Here is a 25,700-nt window from a genome sequence, read left to right on the forward strand (position 1 = left end):
GTACATTGGTGTATATATACTCTGAGAGGTATATTTCTCTGTACTGTACATACAGCGAGAGGTGTGTCTCAGTGTATATACATCGAGAGGTGTCTCGTCATTGTATATACACCGAGGTATGTATCTCCCAGTGAATATACACTGTGAGGTGCAAAGCTGTGTGAGGAGTGGTGTGTCAGTATATATTCACTGAGGCGTGTATATCACACTGTATACACACTAACAACTTACTCTAATCATTTCCTCAGGGACTGAAGTATTTACGAAGTTAGTATCTAGAATTCTTGGTGAAGTGTTGCTTAATGACTTGAATGTAAACTTCTGAAGTCTAACACACTAGCTGAAGGTCACTATAACCTAGTTACTCTTACAGTATCCATTCCCCCAGGATCTGTTTCGCAAAGACTGGATACACTCCGGGATGTTATCCAAGCTGGTAGAATTGCAGGTACAGTAACACATATGCAGTTGTATGAACACAAAGCCAGGCGTTTATTGGGACATAATTTCACTGCCTCCTCCTCCTTGATTCACCGGTATTCTCCCGGTACGGGCCTTTTCCAGATGGTGACCTGGCCTTGGCTCCCTGTCTTGGGAGTGTTCGAGACCTATGTCTGTCATGGGAGAAGGTACAAGTACCTCCTCATCTTCTGGGACCAACTGTCCCCAGGCCTAACCCCGGTCCCCCAGTTTCACTGTGTGGAGCTTCATCATATTAAAACTTTACGAAGCTCGGTTAATATTGAGTTTAACTACTGCCGATGTGCATTATGTAAATTCTTTAATATTAAGTGAGCCATGTGACTGAAACATAAACTTTGGTCTTATGGGGAAAAATATTTTTAATAACCATAAAAAGTATAGATCAATATACTCTAACTTAACTTTAAAGTCTTAATCTGGGCTTAGTTAGGCTAGGTTGGAACTTTTTTTTTTTTGGGGGGGGGGGGACTCTTGATCTAGAGAACTGGATCTATTCTCCAGTTCCCTGAATTAAGCCTGAATGCCTTCCACCCCACAGGTGCTGTATAATCCCTATGGTTTTAGCTCTCCCCCATAATAATAATAATAATAATAATCCTACACTATAAACTCAGAGAATAGTGTAGAGGCACACTATTCGAACAATGTAACTCACACAGACTAGGTGCACTTCGACTGTTTTGGGGTGGTTATCCTAGGTAATTTTCACATATTACTCTTATGATAATTATACTTATGTGTACCTGTACTTAAATATACTTGAACGTTACGAGTATTCCCAGGATGTAATTTACCTCGAATACGAGAGCAGTGTCGGGATAATTATTTTAAAATAAGCCAAACTTTTGCTATCAGTTATCCCTCTGCCATCAACATCAAGTGGATCAACTCGGTGTCGTGAAGACTGTGTCAAGATATACATGCCAGTCTGTGCCAGTAACGGCAGGACCTACCACAACAAGTGTATCCTGGAGGCTGAGAGCTGCAAGGACCGCAGAGCAGGAGGAACAGGATTCGTACAAGTTGCAGACGTTGCTTGTGGTAAGTGAGGTAGCAGAGATGAAAGGTTAAAATAAGTAGGAGTGCTTTGTTTATCGGTAGTTAGGGGTAGATTTCTTCTAGAGGCCTCCAGGAGTAGAAAACTCTCGGAACTCATCAAAGGTATGTCAAGGGTGTAAGTCATACGATGACCAGCTTAGTTGTGTGTCATACAATGACCAGCTTACAGCTTAGTTGTGTTTTTAGTCATTTGGCAGAATCTTGCGTTGATTTACAGCTCCAGTGGTTTAAAAATAAATATTACATAACAGGATGTGATATGTAGGCTTTCCTACACAACCCAGAATCAACACATATTTTTCCATAACCTTGTCATCTAAGGTAAAAATTTGTAAAGTAAAAGGACACAAGTGCAACTAATGTGACATTTATTGTGGCAACGTTTCGCTCTCCAGGAGCTTTATCAAGCCATTATCATAATGGCTTGATAAAGCTCCTGGAGAGCGAAACGTTGCCACAATAAATGTCACATTAGTTGCACTTGTGTCCTTTTACTTTACATATTGTCGGTAATTCTACCAACTTTATTACAAGGTAAAAATTGTTGATCAGGCTCTGATCCACCAGGAGGCCTGGTCACAGACCGGGCCACGGGGGCGTTGACCCCCGGAACTCTCTCCAGGTAAACTACTTTACCTTTCAAAAGAAGAAATCTTATACAAATCTAGATCCTAGTAGCATTTTGTCCAGTATATAACGTAAACCAATTACCTTTTCAGTTGTTAATAAAAAAAGATTATCCATTTTTCCTCACAATTAACGTTTAGTTTGTTAAAAATAATAACATTTCTTATTGAGTGTTTCCATATTATTCAGAAAACAACTTTGGTGAAACAGATTATATTTACATATAACAGGAAACTAACCTTAAAGCAGCTGCCAGGTACACATGAATTAATGTTAAGACTTATATGCTGTTACTCTTGCAATAGTAATGAATAATGTTAAAAAAAAAACCTTTGAAATTGATTGTTATAACCGAGTTATAACATTATTAATTCAGTTACTGTCTTATCAGAAGCGTGTAGACATCAGTGCAATAATTAATATTTCTTTGAGGGGTAACTGCACAATTTTTCCTACATTAGAAGGCGACAAGAATTGCCAGAAAGACTGCGGGGAGACTTACCAGCCTGTGTGTGGGACCAACGGGGTAACTTACGACAACAAGTGTGAACTCTCCATCGCTAGCTGCGTCGACCCTACTATTGGCCAGCGAAATGAAGGAGTCTGTGGTGAGTAGACAACCTTATCTCACTAGAAGGATCCAAATGAGATTGATTTAAATATTCTCTAGTGGTGAATATGTTATTTACAACCCAAATAACCTTCGTGTAGTTGATAGGTGTTAAACTCAATTAAGCACTCTGTATAGGCATACGGTGGTAGTATTAAAATAAATTCTAGGCTATTTCAGCAAATAGTATTTGTTTCGATCTTGGTCCCTCTAATCATCTTCAGTCACATAGCTACTAAACCCACATTGTAATGTCATAATATCCTTATTGTCCTAAAGTCTCCCAGCAGAGCCTGAGACTTCTTTACTTCCTGTGTGAGACCCATCCTCCGTGATGGAGTATAATAGCGAAAGATAGCGTATACTAGAGTAACTACACACTGCAGATGTAACCACCATGTTCCTTTTTTTTATTATTATTCGCCGGTATTCTTCCGGCCCGGGTCTTTTCCAAGTAGTGGTGACCCGGACTTGGCTCCCTATCTGGGGAGTATCTCGAGACCTAAGTCTCCCATGGGAGGAGGTACAAGTAACCCCTCATCTTTGGGATAATAATACATAGTGTCATTCGCTGCCTGACCACGGTCGAGTGAGGTTGTGCGCTGCACCCCTCTGCTGTTTCAGGCGAGCTACCTTGTATCAACATGGCGCTGAGTGTGAGGAGGCGCGTAAATACCATTGGTATTGAGCTGCTTCGTGGGGCGATTTCGCCCTCTTCAGTGCAAGTATTACTCCCAACAATCATCAGGGAGACCTATGGAATCCAGGATGATGAGGTGTATGGTGTAGCCCTGAATGGGGCTTATAGAATCTTCGTCAAATTGAATTCCACGTCCGTGTATGAGTCTTTGGTGACGAGATTCCAAGACGTGAGTCTTGACGCTACTCCAGCTGTGAAGGTGCGTTTGATCGACGTATCTCGCCACTTTACGTGGGTTAAGATACGTAATGTCCCATTTGAGGCAGATGAGGCTGACGTAAGGAGTGTTTTTGAGACATATGGGACCGTACATCTGGCACAAAAGGGCAAGTGGACGGCAGGTGCTTACATGGGACGTCCGGAGGGTACCTTTTCCCTGAAGATGACTCTGAGACATCCCATACCGTCTTACGTCGTGTTGGAGGACTTCAGGACGCAAGTTATGGTATCGTATGCCGGACAGAGACGTACGTGCAGAATATGTGGGGCGTACGACCATATGGCGGCAGAGTGCGTGAAGCTGAGGAGGGCGCCAGCGCAAACTGGTGAAGCACCAGTTACCAGCGTGATAGCTGTTGAGAGCCCAGTGCGAAAGCAAGGGCCTGGGCGCTTGTGGAGTGAAGAGGTGGAGGATTCCAAAGAGGAGACTGGCATGTGTGAGGTAAGCTGTGATGTAAAAGGATCTGTTACTACACAAAGGAAAAGTACAGAAGTGCAAGTGCAGGAGGAGGTGCAGGCTCTAGAGGAAGAGCTTCAGGAAGTGTTAAGGACATTGACACCGCCTGCAGAGGATGTTGTTCCTGAGCTGGTGAGAGGCACGGCATTGCCTGTAGAGGAATGTAAGGACAAAACACATAGCAGGGTTGACGGGCCAACTAGCAAGAGAGAGTTGTCGCCGTGTGCTGTGGAACGGGGCGTGGTGGAGGTTGAGGTTCATCGTGAGGGAACCTCAGAAGATAACATGGATATAGAGGGCATCACGAGGAAGAGAGCGGCGGCGTCAGACTCAGATGATGTTCTGACGCCGGCGCAGAGGTCTGGGAGGAAGGACGAGCACTGTCGAAGTAGTCATGATAAGAGGCATCGCAAAAAAGGGGGGGGGGGTTGATGGTGTGAAGCCTTGTGCTGGCTCTGGGGCAGGAGGCCCTGGGATGAATGAAGAGAGGAGGAAGGGTTGGAAACTATAAAGAGGCCTTAGGTGTATGACTGTGAACGTCAATGGATTGTGTAATAGTGTGAAGAAGGAATGGTTTCGAATGTTTCTGTATAAACATAGGGTGGATGTAGTGTTCCTGCAAGAACACAATTTCAAGGAGGGAAGAGTGCTCGAGGTGGAGGGGTTTCAGGTTATGACTCTGCCATCTGCACGTCTGAAAGGTGGTGTGGGGATATTGATCAGGGAGGCGAGCCCGTTTGTGTTGCTAAGAAGTGAGGGGGGAAGGGGGGGAAGAATATTGCGCGTGGATGGGTGGTGGATGGGGCAGAGGGTTTCTTTTGTGAGTGTGTATGCACCAGCAGAAAATGATGTGAGGGTAAAAAGGGATTTTGTATGTGAAGAACTAGTTTTCTTCTTACGTGGGTTACCTACAGTGGCCGTCGTTGGTGGGGACTGGAACTGCGTTATTAGGAGGGCTGACGTGGAACCAAAAGGGGCGGGGCACGTGTCGGCGGCCTTGCGAGATCTTTTGAGAGATATTCAGTTGCGGGATGCGGTTGGAGGAGGGGCGTGGGAGGTAGAACACACTTTTGTAAGACGGGGTTACGCTGCTAGGTTGGATAGGCTGTATATATCTCAAGGGGTTGGGTTGACATTTTTCCGTACAATAGAAGTAGCTTATTCGGATCATCGGGCGGTAGTAGCAGAGGTGGCGTGGGAGTCACTAGCAGGTATATCTAGGGGTTATTGGAAATTAAATACAAGTGTGTTAGGTGATGAGGAGGGGATAGAGGGATTTGCAATGCTGTGGGAGGGGTTAAGTGCAGAGATAAATGGGGTAGAGGATGTGGTGGGATGGTGTGGCTAAAGAATGGATCAAGCAATATTACGTAAAGGAAGGGAAACGTATCAATTCTTTAAAATATGGGCTTGCTAACTATTTGGAGGATAGATTACGGGGTTGCTATGCGAGGGGGGTGGTGGCGGGCAATTATCCCATGGATGATATTATGGCAATTAAAGGGAGACTGCGTGAGGTACAGGATGAGAGGTTCCAAGCGGTGCGGGTACAGGCGGGGGTGGAAGAGGTGTTATGGGGCGATAGACCTTCATCGTGCGTATTGCGTAGGCAGAAACAAAGACAGCAGGCAATGACTATTCCATGGTTGGAGGTTCATGAGTCGATAGGAGGGTACAGGGAGGGGCAGGTCATACAAGCTACGGAAGGAATGGGGGCGTTTGCTGACAAGTGGTATGAGAAGTACTGGCAACGAGAAGGGGTAGAGGATGGGGTTTTAGCACAGGTGTGTGGGAGTGTGGTATGTCAGTTGCGTAACAGTGATAGGGAAGCACTGGGTGGGGAAATAACTGAGGGAGAAATATGGAGGGCTTTAAGTGGAATGCGAAAGGGCAAAGCACCGGGAATTGATGGACTCCCGGCAGAGTTTTATCAGCAGCATTGGGAATTAATGAGGCATTTTTTGGTTAGGTTATTAAATTGCATGAAGGAGAGAGGTGAGCTGGGTGAGAAGCAGGCAACGGCTGTCGTTGTATTGGTACCGAAAGGTAAGGGGCAGCATACGCTTCGGGATTACCGGGCGATCTCGTTGTTATGCGCAGATTATAAATTGTTTGCGAAGATTTTGGGAAATCGGGTCAAGTGTGTGGTGGGGCGGGTAGTATCAAAAACTCAGTTTGGTTTGCCAGGGAGGTCCATGGTGGAGGGGCATGGGTTACTTAGGGATTTCGTGGAGGCAAAAGGGGGGGGAGGGAGGGAGGTTTGGTGGCGCTCGATTGGCAAGGGGCATACGATAGAGTGGATAGGAAAGCATTAAAAGCCATCCTCAGGGGTCAGGGGTTTGGGGATGAAATAGTGGGTTGGGTTGAGGCGTTGTATGGAGGTGCAATAGCGAGGGTACAGATTAATGGTCGATTGGGTGAGAAGATTGTAATGGGTAGGGGAATTAGGCAGGGGTGTCCTATGTCACAATTATTGTTTGCGTGCATACAGGACCCCTTTTATAGATTGGTGGAGCAGCGTATGTGTCACGTAGAGGGACCAGGGTGTGCGGTTGCGAGGGTTTGGCCAGTTTTAATTGGGTATGTGGATGATACAACTGTTCTGATCAGGGAGGGGATGTCAATGGACACATTAGACGGGGTAGTAAAAATGTTCGCAGGGGCAACTGGTATGAGGGTAAATTCAGATAAATCCATGGTTATGGGGTTAGGGGCTTGGGCCGATAGGGTTGATTGGGGTAGTGCAGTTGTGGGGAGGCAGGTGACTTCGTTAAAAATTTGCGGTCTGATTTATGCAGACGATCTAACTGTGGCACGCACGGAAAACTCGATTAGGATGGTAGAAAGGATTCAGGGACGCTTGGGTGCATTGCGACCTTATCATTTGACCCTTGTGCAGCGTGCCATTGCTATTAATATCTTACTGTATAGCAAAGTATGGCACGTGGCAGCCGTGTTCCCATTAACTGGGCCAGCAATAACGAACATACTTAGGAAGGTTTTTAAATTCTTGTGGGGTTCGAGCTGTGATTAGATTAAAAGGGATGTGGTAATGTTACCTGTAAGTAAGGGGGGGCTGGGATTGCTGGACTTAAAGCGGAGGGTCAAATGTGTCTTCATTAAAAGGGAGGTGATGAGGGAAAGTGTGGGTGGGGGGGGTTTGGCCAGGATCCATAACAGATTGCAACGGATGTATACAGGAGTTGAGTTGCATGAGTGTGAAACTGTGTTGAGGGCTCTGGCGTGGGATCGAGAGCCAGCAAAGGTTAAAATAGGTAGGTTGTGTAGATTGTTAGCCGGGAGGGTTGTAGCGCCTGTAGAGGGAATTTTCCCCATGTATGCATGGGGAAGTATATGGAATAGGTTGAGTAGGATGAGGTTGCAACCTCGTGTTCGGGATGTCATGTATCGTTTTCTGCACGGCATTTTACCGTCGGGTGTGGTTCTACGGGATAGACGAGTCGTTGACGGGGGGGAGTGTGGGATATGTGGTGGGGAGGAGTCGGCTTTTCATGTAGTATATTTTTGTGATGGACTGAGGAGTGTCAAGGGGTGGCTAAATAGGGTGATAAATAGGATAGGAGGTAAAGGAATTTCTGTATTGAGAGCATTAAGTCTCGACGTGGGGGGTTGGGAGGAAAGTGTAATCAGAGCTGTGGGATACATTATGGCAGATTATATCTATATAGTGTGGGGATTGCGGGGGAAACAGGTTACTGAGGTGAAGAGGAGGGTGTTAGCGGTAACGTTCTATAAAACGGTATGCAGAAATAAGGAAATTTATGGGAGGAGGTGGGTGAAGGATTTTTCAGAGGGATATAGGCAACTTACGTTACAGGTTTTATTAGACTTGTAATATACGAGGGAGGGGAGGGTACGATTGGAAAGTGTTGCTGGGGTAGGGAAGTCATGGGTGAAAACAGGGTCGCCTCCCTGGTAATGGATGACAACAAATGTTTGCGTGAGTGTTGGATGAATGATGCGTGAGTGAATATGTGAACCACGGGTGCTGGCACCTGTGGAGCTGGCCAGTTTTTTTGTGTGACATGGACTATACACTATTCATATAGTACTCCTGTTCCTTCAAGGTAGTAGTGATGATGGATAAGGTATTCAAGGGGGGGGGGTTGCCTACATCACTGTGCATAGCGAGGGTAGGGCAGCATATTGATTGGAAGTGATGGACAGTTGCTTGTCCAGTGTGTTAGTATTATGTGTAGATAATACGCATATTATTGTATGTAGCGAGATGGGACTACATGCAAGTTGGACTTGTACTATGAGAATTATTCTCTAACGCCTGATATGTGAAGGCTGATTGATCAACTGTGATCCATTCAAATTAGATTTATTATGTTATCTATGTACATAGCAGTCTTAAGTCATATTATTATGTTGTTATCTATGTACATAGCAGTCATAAGTCATATGATGTGAGTTGTGTTTAGGTGCAGTTGTCACAAAAATTTTGTTTTTTTTTGTCTGTGTTAGGGAAGTATGTGGAATTTTTGTGTGTAGCCGCTACATGGCTGGGGTTTATACTTTATACCTTTGTATTCTGTGATGTTTTTCATAATATACAGTCTTATTTATATACTATGTTGCATGAATAGGGTTTACATGCTAAGACTGCACATAAGTTGCCTTTGAGAGTTGACATTCAATATTGCAACCTTCTTAGAAAATTTAGCTTTTGGGGTTTTCTTTCACCAGGTTGAGGTGTCATTGTGTTAAGTAATGACAAGTATCCCATTTAATTGTTATTAATATTTTGTGTCTAAGATGTTACTGCATCACTCATGATAGTGTAATTCCTATGTATCCTTTAATGTTAAGTTAAGATGCAGTCAGGTTGGTGATGGTTATATTTTGCGGGAGGGGGGGGTGAAATTGTGTCAAAAGTTTCAGCCTTCACAGGTATATAACTGGTATAACTGGGTGTATATGGTGTGTGGTATTAGGGTGTCAGAACACTTTTGTCTGTTGTAATCATTTTTGTAAGGGTGAATTGGGAATTTGTGATTTAACTCATTATGTGTACCTTTTAATATACTTTCCACCTTGTATTGTAATGTTTTAAATAAAATATAAAAAAAAAAAAAAAAAAAAAAAATCTTTGGGACCAAGTGTCCCCAGGCCTAGCCACAGTCCCCGTCCTCACGGGGCTCGAAGGGAGAAGCTAGGCCTCTGGTCTACCATCTGCCCCGCCCCAAAGGGGCTCGTGGGGATGGCAGTCTTGTGAGCTGCAGATAGTAGCAAGCTCAAACCTTTTTATAGCATGTTCCTGCATTATCAACTCATATAGAATACACACTACTGGTACTCACACAACGTGACTCATAAAGAACGGAAAGACTGCACATTGCGAGCGTTCCCAACATGTAGTCATCATTTAGAACAGGATAGCGGTGTCACTATCAAAATTTGCTAAATAAAACAAAACTTTACTCATTAGCTGCCTCTGTGCCATCAACATCAAGTGGATCAACTCGGTGTCGTGAAGAATGTGCCAAGATATACATGCCAGTCTGTGCCAGTAACGGCAGGACCTATAACAACAAGTGTATCCTGGAGGCTGAAAGCTGCAAGGACCGCACAGCAGGAGGAACAGGATTCGTACTAGTTGCAGACGGTGCTTGTGGTAAGTGAGGTAGCAGAGATGAAGGGTTATCCTAGGTAGGAGCACTCTGTTTATCAGTGTAATGGGTAAATATTTCTCCTGATGCGAGTATTAGCCTCATTATGACAAGCTCATTTGTGCTTTTCTGAGCATTGGTCGAAAATTTTAGCTGATTCACAGATTATACATTATATCATAAGATGTGATATCTAAACATCTTCACTACCCAAAAATAATGGTGGTGATGGTTGTTTGTGATATTATAAGGATCTAACTATGGATGCATTAAACAAAGCCTCAGTAGCTTATCCTAGAGGGGATAAGTGCTTAGGTTTGAGCTCCTTACCTCTTCAAGGGGGGCTCCTTGGCGTGGTGAAGAGGCTCTTGGTCTGAGGAATTAGCCCTGTCGGGCTTCTTCCTCAGACCGAACCTAATTACCCCCCATTCTCCCCTCCCCTATCCCATCCTCCCCATCCTCCCCTTTTTCCATTCCTCCTCCTCCTCCTCACCCCTCCCTTTTGCCCTTCCTCTTTTTAGCCTTCGTGATTTCTCCCACAGGCGCGCTAGTTCCTAGGTAGGGGAAAGGACACCGGGGTCCATCCCATTCCGTTGAGGTTTCTTGGCGGTGGCGTAGTTTGCCGTGGAATCTGGATTGCCTAGGGATGTCCCGATCCCTCTCCGGTATCCCGGAGTAGCTTTGGGTGTCTTTTGGGCGACGGGTGTATCTCTGGAAGCCACCTTTCGGATTCCGGGGGTGGTGGCTGAAGGAGGTATGCTTTGTGGCGGATATCCGGCCGCCCTCTCTTTTGTCCACCGAGGTAGCTCGGCAGATGTGAGGTTGCTATCCCGGATTGCTGGTTTACTGGCATGAAGGGTAGGGTATGGCACGGGTTCCATGCTGCATCTGCGCTACTAGCGGTGTCGAGTCCTCTTGGGCGCGGAGGGAGATTTCCGGCCCTTTCATTCCTCCTGGGAACTATTCCTCCCCGCTCCCCCCTTTTTTTATTCTTTTTTTTATTTTTCTTTTCTTTTCTTCTTTCTTTTTTTTTCTTAAAAACAAAAAGCAAAGGAGTAACCTAACCATGGCAGCCCTAGTCCATGAAACCACTACCCCCGGGCCCCTTCTTGATACCGCACCCCATTCTGACCCTGCCTTGTGTTTAGACCACTCTTCGGACACTCCTGATGCCCCTGTACCTCTTGCTGGTGCTGTTTCCTCACCCGCTTCAGGTACCGAGGCTTCGACTGACTCCTTCGATTTGTCTGAACTCCGCTCTCCTTTGACTATGCTTCCGGCTTCTCCCTCTACGGTACGGCAATTTTCGAATCGCCCACCCATTTCATGCCGGACCAACTCCGGTCCTACTCCTAAATGCCAACGTCAATCTCCTGATGATGCTCCGTCGTTACCTTCCCATTCTACTCGGAAACGACCGACACGTCAAGCACTCCCTCTCCACGCTCAGTTTCGGACCACACAATGGACTAAATTCTTTACTTTAAGACCAACTTCTTCTTCTGCCTACCTTTCTGACCATAGTATTGCCAAAGCGCTCCTGCGTCATGTTGGCAGAGATATTTCATTTCACGCTCTCAAGAGCGGTACGCGCATCGTCACTGTCCAGAATGCTACCCAAGCTCATGATCTTTCTCTCCTTTCGAATATCGATACTACTCCTATCACTATTGAAAAACATCTTTCTCTCAATTCTTGTAGTGGTACTGTCATTCTGCCCCATACCATAGTCCAACAGAATTTCCAGTCATGTGGCAATGACATTTTTGAACAACTGGAACTCCAGGATCTCCCAATCCTCAAAGTAGACACTTATGTCCTTCCTGCCCGGGGGCGGAGACGTTACCCTTGCAATGTGGCTCGTTTAACTTTTGACAGCCGAGAACTCCCGTCCTCTGTATATGTCGCGGGACATCGGTTACAAGTTCGAAAGGTGATACCTACACCGCAACAATGTAGAAATTGCTGGCGTTTTGGTCACCCAGCGAAATATTGCAGATCTATGGCCGAATGCCCAGTCTGTGGTGCCGACGACCATTCTAATACATCTTGCAGTCAACCTCCATCTTGCCTTAATTGTAATGAAGCTCACCCTTCGTACTCCCGCCGTTGCCAGGTCTACTTAAATGAACGTGAAATCCGTTGCCTCAAAGAGGCAGAAGGTCTCCCTTATGCTATGGCAGTTACTCATCTCCGCCTCCAAGGGAGACTACCCCGTGTTTCTTATTCTCGTGTTTCCAAACGTCCCCCCACTTCTGGGGTCCCATCTTCTGCAGCCTCCTCTGTTGTTACCCCTCCCATAGCCACTACGGCATCTAATCCTTTTGCTGTCCTTGGCTCTGACGTCCCGACTACAACTCAGTCTGTTCTCACATCTTCGCGTCCTTCCTCACAAGCCCCAGTATCGACAAGACCTCGTACGACACCTAATACCAATCGCCCCTTTACTCAGAAGTCCAAAAAATCCACATTGCTCAAATCTTCTTTGCCCCTTCCTTCCCTTCTTCCGCCTCCACACTTTACCTTTCCAGTCTCTGTACCTAGTTCTTCCCCTCTCTCTGGCTCTATTACAAGTGTGGAGATTCACCCTCCTCCTCGTACTATGCCTTCCACCCCCGTCCCCTCCCAAGTTTCTCCCTCTTCTGTCACCTCCCAGGTTTCTGCCTCTTCTGTCCCCCCCCACACTTCATCTCCAGTCCCTTACACTTTTCCCTCCCCCTCTACTTTGGTACAGTCCATTACTGTCCCAATCTTTACTCACCCTCCTCCTCCTATCTCCAATATGGTCTCCCATACATCTTTGAATTCAGAAACACTTGAAGCCATTTCAGAATATATTGCAGAGACTAAACCTTCAATGGACACTGATTCACTTCCTGTTCCTTCTCTTCCCTCTCCTCCATCTTCACAACCCCATTCTTCGCAACGCTCCGTTCCATCGCTACTTGAACATCTTCCAATGCCACCACACGTTGACTTTTCTAACCCCTCTAGTCCGTAGGTGCCTTTACCTACAGATTCCTGATATTTTCTTCATCGCCAATCATGGCCTATTTACAGTGGAATATCCGCGGCCTCAGGGGTAATCGGGGTGAGCTTCAGATGTTGCTTTCCAGGTTTTCCCCTGTTGGTGCTTGCTTACAAGAACCAAAATTACACTCGGCTGTTTTCCAACCTATCTCAGGCTATAATTTATTGTATTCTTCGGATCCTTTCTCAGATGGGACCTTTAATGAAAGTGCCCTTCTTCTACGCAATGATATTCCGTACTGTCAACTATTTGTCCATACCTCGCTGCATTACACTGCAGCCCGTATCCACTTGAATAAGTGGTTTACAATATGTTCTTTATATCTCTCTCCTTCTCGAGCATTTTCTATCCCAGACTTTGCCTTTCTTGTTTCATCCTTACCACCACCACTTCTGTTACTTGGTGATTTTAATGCCCACCATTTCCTCTGGGGGGGGTCTCATTGTGACTCACGTGGCATTCAGTTGGAGGCTTTTCTTGCCTCTCACCCCCTCCATGTTTTAAATACGGGTACTCCCACCCATTTTGATCCTCGTACTCATACTCTCTCTTGCATCGATCTATCAGTCTGCTCTTCCTCCACTGCACTAGACTTCACCTGGTCTGTTCTACCAGACTTACATGACAGCGATCATTTTCCGATCATTCTTACTTCTCCTTCCTATTCACCACCTTTCCGTAGCCCTCGCTGGCAATTTGATCGGGCAAATTGGGATCTTTACTCACACCTCACTGCTTTTAGTGAGGTTCCTTCTTCATCCTCCATTGATGAGCTCCTACACATCTTCTCGACATCAGTTTATACCGCAGCTTCTCATTCTATACCCCAAACCTCAGGCAGGCATTCTCAGAAGTGCGTGCCTTGGTGGTCTCCTGCTTGTGCTCGTGCAGTACGTTTGAAACGTGCTGCATGGGGCAGGTACCGGTACAATAGAACCGCTGAGAGACTTGTTGATTTTAAGCAGAAGCGTGCGATCACTCGCCGTGTCATCCGTGAAGCTAAACGCACTTGTTGGCGAGACTATGTTTCCACCATCACCTCTGCTTCTTCTATGAGTGCAGTCTGGAAAAAAGTGAGGAAATTGAGTGGTAAATACTCTCCTGACCCGGCTCCTGTTCTACGGGTCACTGGTGTTGATATAGCAAACCCTCTCGACGTTGCCATTGAACTTGGCACACATCTGGTCCGTATTTCCCGAGGGCTCCATCTATGCCCCTCGTTTCTTTCCTCAAAGTCTGCCAGAGAGTTAGTACCCTTGGACTTTTCTTCTCTCGGAGAAGAACAGTATAATGTGCCTTTTACACTTCAAGAACTGGAGGCAACGCTCTCAGCTTGCCGATCATCGGCAGCTGGGCCTGATGACATTCATATTCGTATGTTACAACATTTACATCGGTCAGCCCTTGTAGTCCTCTTACACCTCTTCAATCTTATTTGGGCACAAGGAGTTCTTCCCCAGCTGTGGAAATCTGCCATTGTTCTCCCTTTCCGCAAACCGGGTACTACAGGACATGATGCCTCCCACTATCGCCCCATCGCTCTTACAAGTGCAGTTTGCAAAGTGATGGAACGCCTCGTAAATCGACGTTTCATGTGGTATTTAGAGACTCACAACAGTCTCTCCGCTAGTCAATATGGCTTTCGTAAGGGTCGTTCTACCATAGACCCCTTACTACGCTTGGATACGTATGTTCGTAATGCCTTTGCGAATAATCACTCAGTTATTGCCATATTTTTTGACCTTGAGAAGGCATATGACACAACTTGGAGGTATAATATTTTGGCCCAGGCCCATTCCTTAGGCCTCCGAGGCAATCTACCATCCTTCCTTAAGAACTTTTTAACTGACAGACATTTCCGTGTTCGAGTCAATAATGTTCTTTCCCCGGACTTCGTCCAAGCTGAAGGTGTCCCTCAGGGATGTGTTCTAAGCACAACACTTTTTCTCCTTGCTATAAATGATTTGGCCTCTGTTCTTCCACCCAATATTTGGTCATCACTCTATGTTGATGACTGCGCTATTGCTTGTGCAGGCGCTGACTGTCACCTTATTGCAGTTTCTCTCCAGCATGCGGTCGACCGTGTTTCCGCTTGGGCCACCACACATGGGTTTAAATTTTCAAGTACCAAAACTCACCAAATTACTTTCACTAGACGCTCTGTTATCTCCGATCATCCTTTGTATCTCTATGGCTCCCGTATCCCCGAACGTGATACAGTCAGGTTTCTAGGCCTTCTCTTTGACCGTCGGTTAACCTGGAAACCTCACATTACCTCTCTGAAGGCAACTTGTCACAGCCGGCTAAACCTTCTTAAAACCCTTGCTCATCTTTCCTGGGGAGCTGATCGTCGAACTCTGCTTCGCCTACATTCAGCCCTCGTTTTATCGAAACTCGATTATGGTGACCAGATTTATTCCGCGGCCTCTCCTGCTACTCTCTCTAGCCTTAACTCTATCCATCACCAAGGCTTACGTTTGTGCCTTGGTGCTTTTCGCTCTTCCCCTGTTGAGAGCCTCTATACAGAAGCAAATGTTCCATCCTTGTCTGATCGCCGTGATGCCCATTGCCTTCGTTACTATGTACGCTCTCACGATCTACACAATCCTTCCATTTATAGAATGGTCACCGATATTAGTAGACATTCTTTATTCGTTCGCCGCCCCTGTTTGCTCCGTCCCTTTTCTCTTCGCCTACATTCACTCTTGTCTTCCCTTCAGTTACCACCTTTATATGTTCATGTAGCATCTCACTTTTCCCTACCCCCCTGGGAAGTTCCAGCTGTTCGGGTCTGTTCTTTCTCACTCCCTTGCTCGAAAGCTCAACTGCCTACGGTGGCTTCCCGCTCTCTTTTTCTTGATCACTTCCACTCCCATTCTCATGCCACCGCTGTGTACACAGATGGCTCTAAGTCTTCAGACGGCGTCGGATTCGCAGCAGTGTTTCCGGACAGCGTCGTACGAGGGCATTTACTATCTTCAGCTAGCATTTTTACTGCTGAACTGTATGCCATTCTTGCAGCACTTATTCGTATCGCATCTATGCCTGTGTCATCATTTGTAGTAGTCTCAGACTCCCTTAGTGCTCTACAGGCTATACGAAAATTTGATACATCTCATCCCCTAGTTCTCCGTATCCAACTTTGGCTACGCCGTATCTCTACCAAACATAAAGATATTGTTTTTTGTTGGGTCCCTGGTCATGTCGACGTACAGGGCAATGAACAGGCAGACACTGCTGCGCGGTCAGCAGTATATGACCTACCAATTTCCTATCGAGGTGTTCCATTTCTGGACTATTTTGCTGCAATAGCTACCCACCTTCGCAACCGTTGGCAACAACGTTGGTCAACTCTGCTAGGTAACAAACTTCATTCTATTAAACCGAGCATAGGTTACTGGCCGTCTTCTTGTCATCAGTGCCGAAGTTGGGAGACCACTCTCTCCCGCCTTCGCATTGGCCACACTCGTCTTACTCATGGGTATCTCATGGAGAGGCACCCTGTTCCTCTCTGTGAGCAGTGTCAAGTTCCAGTATCGATTAGCCACATTCTGTTAGACTGCCCTCTCTATCAACGAGCACGCAGAATTTACCTCCAACGTCGTCTTCGTTCTACTACTCTCTCTTTACCTTCCCTTCTTGCTGATGGACCCTCCTTTAATCCTGACTCTCTCATTGACTTCTTGACAACGACTGATTTACTCCACAAACTCTGATGATACTTTTCGCACTCCCCTCAGCCCTTTCTGGTTCAGTCTCTTGCTGCCCTTTACCCTTTCACCATCCACTGCCCCGCTGTTATCCATAACCTGTTGCTCATCCATCTCCCTTTTGCCACCTGATGCCCTCACTTCCTTCCTGCCCTGCAGCGCTGTATAGTCCTTGTGGCTTAGCGCTTCTTTTTGATTATAATAATAATAATTGAGCTCCTTAATACAGACCTGAGCTTAATGACCACACTTCAGTAGCTCGGTTATTTACATAAAAAATAGACATTACCCATTGTATTAGATTTCTCATTTAGTTAACCTCGATCAGTCTACTGTGTAGCAGGATCAATTTCGGCTCAACCCTTATTAGGACAGCAGATTCAGTTTTTTTTAGTATCTTATATTTTATCATATTTTACTATTTGTAACTGATCACAGTTTCTGTTTACTTTATCTGGACAAGAATGTTTTTTTCGTGGATCCTAATTATGGCGATTGTTTCACTAAAAAAACTGCATTTTACGAGGACAAGGCCTTTCCTGCTACAGTACCTCCATTCATTACGTTATATATATATATATATATATATATATATATATATATATATATATATATATATATATATATATATATATATATATATATACATATATATATATATATATACATATATATATATATATATATATATATATATATATATATATATATATATATATATATATATATATATATATTTATATATATATATATATTATATATATGTGGATGGAAGGAGAGGGTAAAAGAGGTTTTTATGTGCAAGGGGCTTGGACATACATCAGGCATGAGTGAACGTGTTTGATAGGAGTTAATGGAGACGAATGGTTTTTAGGATTTGACGAGCTGTTGGAGTGTGAGCAGGGTAATATTTTGTGAAGGGGTTCAGGGAAACTGGTTAGCCGGACTTGAGTCCTGAAGGTGGGAAGTACAGTGCCTGCGCTTCAAAGGAGGGGTTTGGGATATTGGCTGCTTGGAGTGACATCTGAACTGTTGTATCTGGGCGCCTTTGCAAAGACAGTAATTGTGTGAATGATAGTGAAAGTGTTTTTTTTTTGGGTCACCTGCCTCGGTGGGAGACGGCTGACGTGTTGAAACTGTTGAAAAATATATATATAACTTATCTGAAAGGTAACCTCGTAACTTTCCTTTATCAGAGGGTGACAAGAATTGCCAGAAAGACTGCGGGGAGACTTACCAGCCTGTGTGTGGGACCAACGGGGTAACTTACAACAACAAGTGTGAACTCTCCATTGCTAGCTGCGTCAACTCCACTATTGGACAGCGAAGTGAAGGAATCTGTGGTGAGCAGACAACCTTATCTCTCCGGAAGCAACCCCAAGATACTCACTGCAAAAGGGGAAAAAATAATTGAAATTAAGTTAGGTTTGTTAGGACACAGGAAAAGTGTTTCTTGACGCGGGCCTTAGTTATATGATGACTCACAGCTGGAGCTTTTGGTCATCTGACCGAGGCCTTCTTCTGGCTTACCCCTCCAACACTTTAAAAAAAATATTATGATGATATATATACAATTAAAATTAAGCAAAATTTTAAAAAATAAAAGCTATTTTGAATTATTTAAATAACACAGGTTAAATGAGGTTCCTAGGTTTGTCTGGATGCAGTAAAAATTTGCATATCAAAAATCTGTATAACTTTTAAATAATTTTATATATTTTTTTGAGGGGGGGAAGGTGATGCGAAGCATCAGTCAATATTGATTTTTTAAAAATTCTACAGCCATTGTTTAACCTAAATGAATAATCATTTGGTAAAAACGAGTTAGGAGACATTTTTCCGCTTTCTGACAAAGAAAAAACTTGATGATAATTTTTTTTATAACTTTAGATCTGTAGTTATATACACAAACTCTTCCCTGTGGTTCCATCTTGTATTTTTTATCTCCAGGATTCCATTAGAGATGTGCCCAACTGTTAAGTATATAATTTTTTAAGTGGTACCTCGAATTTCGGCCATAATTCGTTCCAGAATGCTGTTCGAATGCCGTTACTGAACGAATTTGTTCTCATAAGGAATAATGTAAATTAGATTAGTCTGTTTCAGACCCCCAAAAATACACTTGCAAAAGCACTTACAAAAATACACTTACATAATTGCTTGAGTTTTGATCTGTTCGAAACTCGGGGTACCAGTATCTCAAGATTTATTAACAGTCCTCTCTTCACATATACAGCAGTTATTCACACACGACCAAGGACTGAGTAAAAAAAAATCACGTTTCTTATGACAACATACCCCCCATCCTCATGACAAAAAAAATACAACTTCAAAAATAATAAATTTTTAGTGGGGAAACTTAAGAACTTCCTCCCTCGAAAACTGTCCTAAAACATTCATCTTAGTGCAAAAGTCCTAAAACAGCATATACGATATCCTAAATGATAACACACAAGCCGTGTTAGTGTCAAAAAGGAAATGACTTTTTCCTAAATGGTAACGGTACAAAGACGTGTCTTCCTCCCAAATAGTGCCCCAAAAAATTTCATGTTTGTGTCCACGCAGCGGTGTCGTCGAGTTTGCCCACCATCATCTCAGGCACAAAACCTTTCCTGCCCACCTTGGGTCAACCAGCCATCATCGTTTCCGCAGTTTCCTGCCTCGACACCTGTACGCCAGGTTTCCGGCCAGTGTGTGGCTCAGATGGAGTCGTTTATGGTTCAGATTGCAGGTTGAACCTGGCGAGGTGCAGGACCAACAACCCTACCTTGGTCAAGAGAAGTGATGGAGTCTGTAGTGAGTGTTGGTGCTGGGGATTTGTGCATGGGGTGTTAGGGTCCAAGAAAGACCTGATATAATACTAATGCTATTACTAAAAGTATTAACAACAGTAATAACACTTATATTAGCAATAATTATAATAGTTTATTAAGGCTTGTCCATGTAGTGATGTATTTTACTTATAAGAATAAGCCACATTGAACAGTATGAAAAATGTGAAACTCTATTAGATAATAATGAGTTCCTACTACAGCACTCTAGCACCCCATTTCCTCTTACTGTGAAAAGTACCAAGACACTGCAAGAAGGCTCAAACAAGGCATTCTGACGAGTTTTAGATATCATTGCTACAGAAAGCGGAAGGAGCTTATGCAGTCGGACACAACACTGTTCATTAAAAGAAGATTGCTGAAATATAGAGATTAAACTATGTGGAATGAAGCTGTTACGTATTCCAAAGATGATTCCCTTTACCATAAACAGTATTACCGTCTAGGGGATTCAAGTTCCACTTCCCAACAAAAGAACCCTTAGTGTCACTCTAACGAAAATCAGAAGATGCACAAAGGTAAGTAATCAACATTGAAGTTATTAATCAGTCCATCTGGTTAGTATTTTGCTAAGACTTAGTATCGGCAAGTAAGCTTATCGTGATGCTCGTTTATTCTTGTGAGTTTATGTAAAACGAATAGGACTTCGATTAGTCCTGAATTCAATCTGTCCAAAATTACCGAGGAGAAGGGGAGGGTACACTTATGTAGTATTGTCAACAACACCAATGACTTTATTCATCTAATCTGTAACCAGGCTTTGTGAATAAATCCATCTTAACACCGAGGACTGAAACTAATTAAATGCGACATCTCAACTTTACCAGACAGTCACGACACCCCAGAACAAACCATTGAATGAATGTCAACAGTTCAGCTCATAACGTAAACGAAAGTGATTCCAGGTAAGGTCTACATACAAAGTCGACTGATGACACCATGCCTAACCCTTCTAGGGTAGGGTAGGTGCCTGAGCCCGAGCCTTTAGCTCACAAGACTGTCATTCCCATTTGCCTCCTTGGGGCGGGGATGGCAGACCAGAGAGGCCTAGCTTGTGGCTAGGCCTGGGGACAGTTGGTCCCGAAGATGAGGAGGTACTTGTGCCTCCTCCCATGGGAGACTTAGGTCTCAGACACTCCCTAAAGAGGGAGCCAAGGCCGGGCCACCACTTGGAAAAGGCCCGGGCCGGGAGAATACCGGCTAATATTTAATAATAATAATAATAATAATAATAATAATAACAAAGTCGACTCTAACACAAACGACCATCACTGATATAAATTTAACTGACGTTTAGTTTCGCAGAGCTCAACGGTTTCCAAGATCAAATTCTCACAGAAAGGTAAACGAGGACTGCGACGTTAACCCAGATCTTGACCAGACTAATGTCACCCATCACCCTCATCAAGCAATCAACATAAACAAACTTCATAACAAAAGTGGGAGCACTCACGCATTGCTTCACACACTCTTTTAAACACAGACTACATGAATTCATTATGAACTATGAACTCAAGAGAGATGGGCCACTTAACTTTATTAAATCGATAGGTCACCTAATATCATAACCCGACTTACATTTGCCTCATCTTAAACTCTTCTCAAAATTTTGAGCATTCTACCCCACATTTTGTCCTTACTGATCCTAGCTTCCCCAAAAATATTTATAATAAAGAAATAAACACTTTCCTCTTTTTCATGACGATCATAAAAATCACGGGCAATTGTAAGAATATTTTCCTTCTTTACGTCTTCTAGCCAAAGACTGCAGCATCGCGTGTTACAAAGACAGAGAACCAGTGTGTGGAACTAACAATGTCACATACCAGAACGACTGCTTCTTGGCTGTGGCACGTTGTAAAGACAGCTCTGTAGGGAGACTTGCCAGCGGCGTCTGCAGTAAGTCTTCAGTTCCCTTAATAAAAGTACCCAGCTTTGCAAATTTACGCTGTATTGATTTAAAAATAATCTGTCCTTCAACCCTAACATTAGCTAGTAATGTAAATAGGTCTCCAGTGGCTCAAATGGTAAGTCATCTAGTTGGAATCCAGTTGCTGGTGCACTAAGACCTTATCTCTTGGGCGAGTCTTCAGTGGTAAGTGCACAGAGGCCTCGTGTGTCAGGTGAGTCTTTTCTTTATATCTTAGGTTAGGTAAGATTCGTCAGGAAACTTGACAGTTATCGCCAGATGCAGGTCTTAGTCATTTGATGACCCGTAACTGGAGATTTTGGTTATTTTACCGAGGCCTTCCGCTGTCTTGCCCCTCCACCCCTTTAAAATTTAGGTTGTATTTCTTCTGTATCTTAAGACACTGTTGGGTAGTGAAGTTTGTTATTAATGGGGTGTGAAAACCAGCTCTGGTAAGCCGGCTGATACTTAACCACTTGTCAGGAGACAAGTGGTTTAATCTCCTTGTCAGGAGACACTTATTCTGTTTCCTAACGAACAAAACACTCCCTTACAATAAAAATAGAAAGTCTTCAGCCATAATTGGACTGACATAGACTGATTAATAAAGTTAGGAGTGAGATAATAACTACAACGAAGAAAATATGTTATTGTAGTGAAGACAGATATGACATTGATGATAATGCTGTGAGACACCCGTGGTAACTGCTGGGTTGATAAATAAGACACTTGTACAACATATGAGTATATTCTGGAAATGTTTCGCGCCACAGTGGTTTCTTCAGTCCACTGCAGAGAAAGGTAGAAGATGAGTAGTAGTTTGAGGTAATCAGTCCCTCAGCCTGGAGTCGATGTGTTCAGTCTATCATTGGACGATCGATACCACGCCTAACCCTTCTAGGGTAGGGTAGGTGCCTGAGCCCGAGCCTTTAGCTCATAAGACTGTCATTCCCATTTGCCCCCTTGTGGCGGGGATGGCAGACCAGAGAGGCCTAGCTTGTGGCTAGGCCTGGGGACAGTTGGTCCCAAAGATGAGGAGGTACTTATGCCTCCTCCCATGGGAGACTTAGGTCTCAGACACTCCCTAAAGAGGGAGCCAAGGCCGGGCCACCACTTGGAAAAGGCCCGGGCCGGGAGAATACCGGCTAATCTTTAATAATAATAATCTATCATTGGACTGAAGAAGCCACTGTGTGGCTAAACGTTTCCAGAGTAAAGATAACTAATTTCTGCACAAGTGTCTCGTTTATCAACAATTCGGTCCTATAAACCCTTTATTCACAAACTGTTGGGTTGTCTTCACCTGCGGCAGATACGTCAACATCCAGGGTGTGTGATAAGCTCTGCGACGACACCTACGCTCCAGTATGTGGCAGCGACGGGGCCACCTACCAGAACCACTGCAAACTGCAAGCTGCCACCTGCTACTATACTGGTCTTATCAAGCACTATGACGGCCGCTGCAGTAAGTATTCTCCGCTGTGTCAGTCACTGCTGCATCATCCATCGAGTGCCCAGTTGTTAGTGGGTTTTCTTTTTACCGAGTAATTCACTATAGTAAGTATTCTTTGCTGTAGTAGTTATCGTTCGCTTGATGACGCTAGGTTATGACGGCCGGGGCAGTAAATATCCTCCAGTACTGACAAGTTAATGGAGAGATTGACTTCTTGGGGCTCCATTTAAATATTTAGTAAATATTTAAGTCAGGTCCGTATGCTTTTATCATGTAAATTCTCCAACACTGAGTGAAATGTGCAATTGGAAAAGTTATATTTTTGGTCTCTGAGGGAAAAAAGTTTTTTTTTTGTATGGTAACCATGAAAAACAAAAGCAATCCTACTTAACCTAGAATTTAACCATAAAATTTAGGTTTCAGTTACCATGAAATGCCGTCTTTTCTATTGGCTGAGAATTTAACTGTGTAAATTGCACAGTCCACTTAATACTGAAGAATTTACATCTCTTAAAGCCATCGTTAAGTGTGAGAAACACTTCGGATGAGTTCTTAGTTCAATCAAGTCAATAAAATCTTAGTAAGGAGTAACAAGTTTGATGTCTGACCTGACCATAATGCAGAGTAACTTGTGACTTGATTATTAGGGACATAAATAAAGTTATGTCAACATTAACTGGCTTTTAGTTAGTGATTGTGTCTACTGTTTACCTTTCCACACTGTAATGGAATTCGATATATATATATATATATATATATATATATATATATATATATATATATATATATATATATATATATATATATATATATATATATATATATATATATATATATATATATATATATATATATATATATATGTCGTGCCGAATATGTAAAACTGGTCAATTAGCAAGAACTCGTTGAAAATTAAGTCCTTTCTAAAATTTTCTCTTATAAGTTTAAAGACATTTTTTTTTCATTAATGTTAATGTAAAAATTTTTAATTTTGCACCAAAAGAATCTTAGAAAACTTACCTAACCTTATTATAACAAGAACAATTTATTTTAGCCTAACCCAACTAAATATATTTTAGATTTGCTTACAATAATTTAATACTAAACAAACACAATGAAATATATTTTTTTCGTTAGGTTCAGAATGATTTTGGCGAAATTATTGCATACACAAATTTTCACTTGTCCTATATGGCAAGATGAGCGTTGCTATTTAAGCCAAGATCGCAAGTTCTGCCTATTCGGCACGACATATATATATATATATGGATAATGGTAACTTTGGTAGTAGTATCAACTTTAACTTGTTAATCTGACCTGTTTGCCTCTACATAACATACTAAATTTATCTTTGGATCGTAATAACCATAAATCCTGTTTGAAGACCTAGGTGTGGAATTTTCCATGGTGTAACGACAAAATTATGGCTAAAATACATGAATGTCAGTGTTGAAATTATCGAAATGACTACAAAGTATAATTAAAATGCTGAATAAATTCATCTGTATCCTTGAGCAAATAATTTTTGACAGATTTTTCGTTTACGAATCCATAATTCTTACCATATATATTTTTTTATGTTTACACTTGGAATTAATTTCAAAACGACTAGGTTTAAATTTAAAAATTAAACTTCAATTTTTTTTCTTTCCATGAAATATTGTTAATATCCACTCATGTATCTATATCTAATCTCTATTTTTTCCTCCTCACAGAAGTCTGATAGTCAGAATTAATCTTCCCAGTGAAAAAAAAAATATCATCTCGGTACAGCATCCGTCCAACATTCTACACAGCATCCTGACTTGGTCTCAAAATCCAGCACATTAGGCAATATCTACCACAGGAAATTCCCCAAAATCAACTACATCAACTCATGATGTATGCCGAGAGGTGTATTTCCATCACCGTATATATGCTGAAGGATTTTTTTTTATTGTAGGAATAAAGGATTCTTGTCTGGTGGTGAAAAGGTGACATAGTATTAGTGCCCCTTATTTAGGCGATAGGTTTCAAAAAACCCATTAACCAACCATTTACATCATGCACATTTTCAGGGTGTATTTCTCTCGATGTATGTGAAAACGGCAGTATATATACACACCGTGGGCTAGACATCTAAGTATATATTCACAGCTTAATTCCCATTTTAGGGATCAATAGTTTTAGTGGAGGGACGCGGCCATAATGACCCTCATCCCAAAACCAGTCAAGAATGCTTCAGTCCCTAAAATAAGGATTAGTGATTTCAGTGTGTGTACTTTGAGAGTCATACACCTCTCGGTGTACATATCTTATGTGGAATTCAAAATTAAGAGTTAAATGTAGAATCCAGAATTCACGAAATCGTAACGACACGATTGTAAACAAACCATACCACTGGCGGGGTTAGAACCCGCGATCAGAGAGTCATAAAACTCCAGACCGACACGTTAACCACTGGGCCAGTTGGTTACAATATTGTGGCCAGCTGGTCCAGTGGCTAACGCGTCGGTTTGGAGTTTTATGACTGATCGCGGGTTCTAACCCCACCCGTGGTATGGTTCGGTTAGAATCCAGAAGTGCAAAATAATGAAAGAATGGAAACACTAAGCGGGGAGATCAAATTTTTACTTGCATATGAGACTTAATTAAAGCTTCTAGCACATTTGTTTTGTTGTTAAAAAAATGTTTAAAAATAACCAATTGACCTTTTTCTTTGTCCCATACCAAACAATGGCTGCCGCAAAGCGCTGAGGTTGTAATGGGAGGGTCATCGAGGTTCGTAAACGGCTCTTATTCAAAGGAAATGGAGTTATCTTCCCTTTTCTTGGATCAGACCTGATTGCCTTCCATGACCCCTACAGGTTTGACGCTTTCCAATAATAATTATGCAGTGACATACAGAATAACATATAGCAGAATAAATATCCTCGAGGGAGGAGCACTGATGCTGGTGAAGGTCTCTCGATCCACGGAAGTGGAGCTACCCTTCC

General features: G+C 43.2%; 1 protein-coding gene across 8 annotated transcripts in view; it reads left to right on the forward strand.

Moving 5' to 3' along the window:
* Positions 1-25,406, forward strand: part of LOC128698654 (uncharacterized) — a 36,126-nt gene extending 10,720 nt beyond the window's left edge. For 2 of the 8 annotated variants that reach the window (XM_070103832.1, XM_070103833.1), the window contains exons 3-11: positions 389-448; positions 1,339-1,524; positions 2,631-2,777; positions 9,611-9,796; positions 17,729-17,875; positions 19,098-19,328; positions 21,122-21,262; positions 22,585-22,737; positions 24,441-25,406. In XM_070103832.1, the coding sequence (XP_069959933.1) occupies positions 389-448; positions 1,339-1,524; positions 2,631-2,777; positions 9,611-9,796; positions 17,729-17,875; positions 19,098-19,328; positions 21,122-21,262; positions 22,585-22,737; positions 24,441-24,448 (1,259 nt within the window). In that variant the 3' untranslated portion in view covers positions 24,449-25,406. The remainder of the gene's footprint in view (positions 1-388; positions 449-1,338; positions 1,525-2,630; positions 2,778-9,610; positions 9,797-17,728; positions 17,876-19,097; positions 19,329-21,121; positions 21,263-22,584; positions 22,738-24,440) is intronic. The other 6 variants (XM_070103834.1, XM_070103835.1, XM_070103837.1 and 3 more) reach the window with 5 other exon arrangements.
* Positions 25,407-25,700: the final 294 nt, after the last annotated feature.

Source organism: Cherax quadricarinatus, chromosome 88 (assembly GCF_038502225.1).
Source record: "Cherax quadricarinatus isolate ZL_2023a chromosome 88, ASM3850222v1, whole genome shotgun sequence".
Lineage (NCBI taxonomy): Eukaryota > Metazoa > Arthropoda > Malacostraca > Decapoda > Parastacidae > Cherax > Cherax quadricarinatus.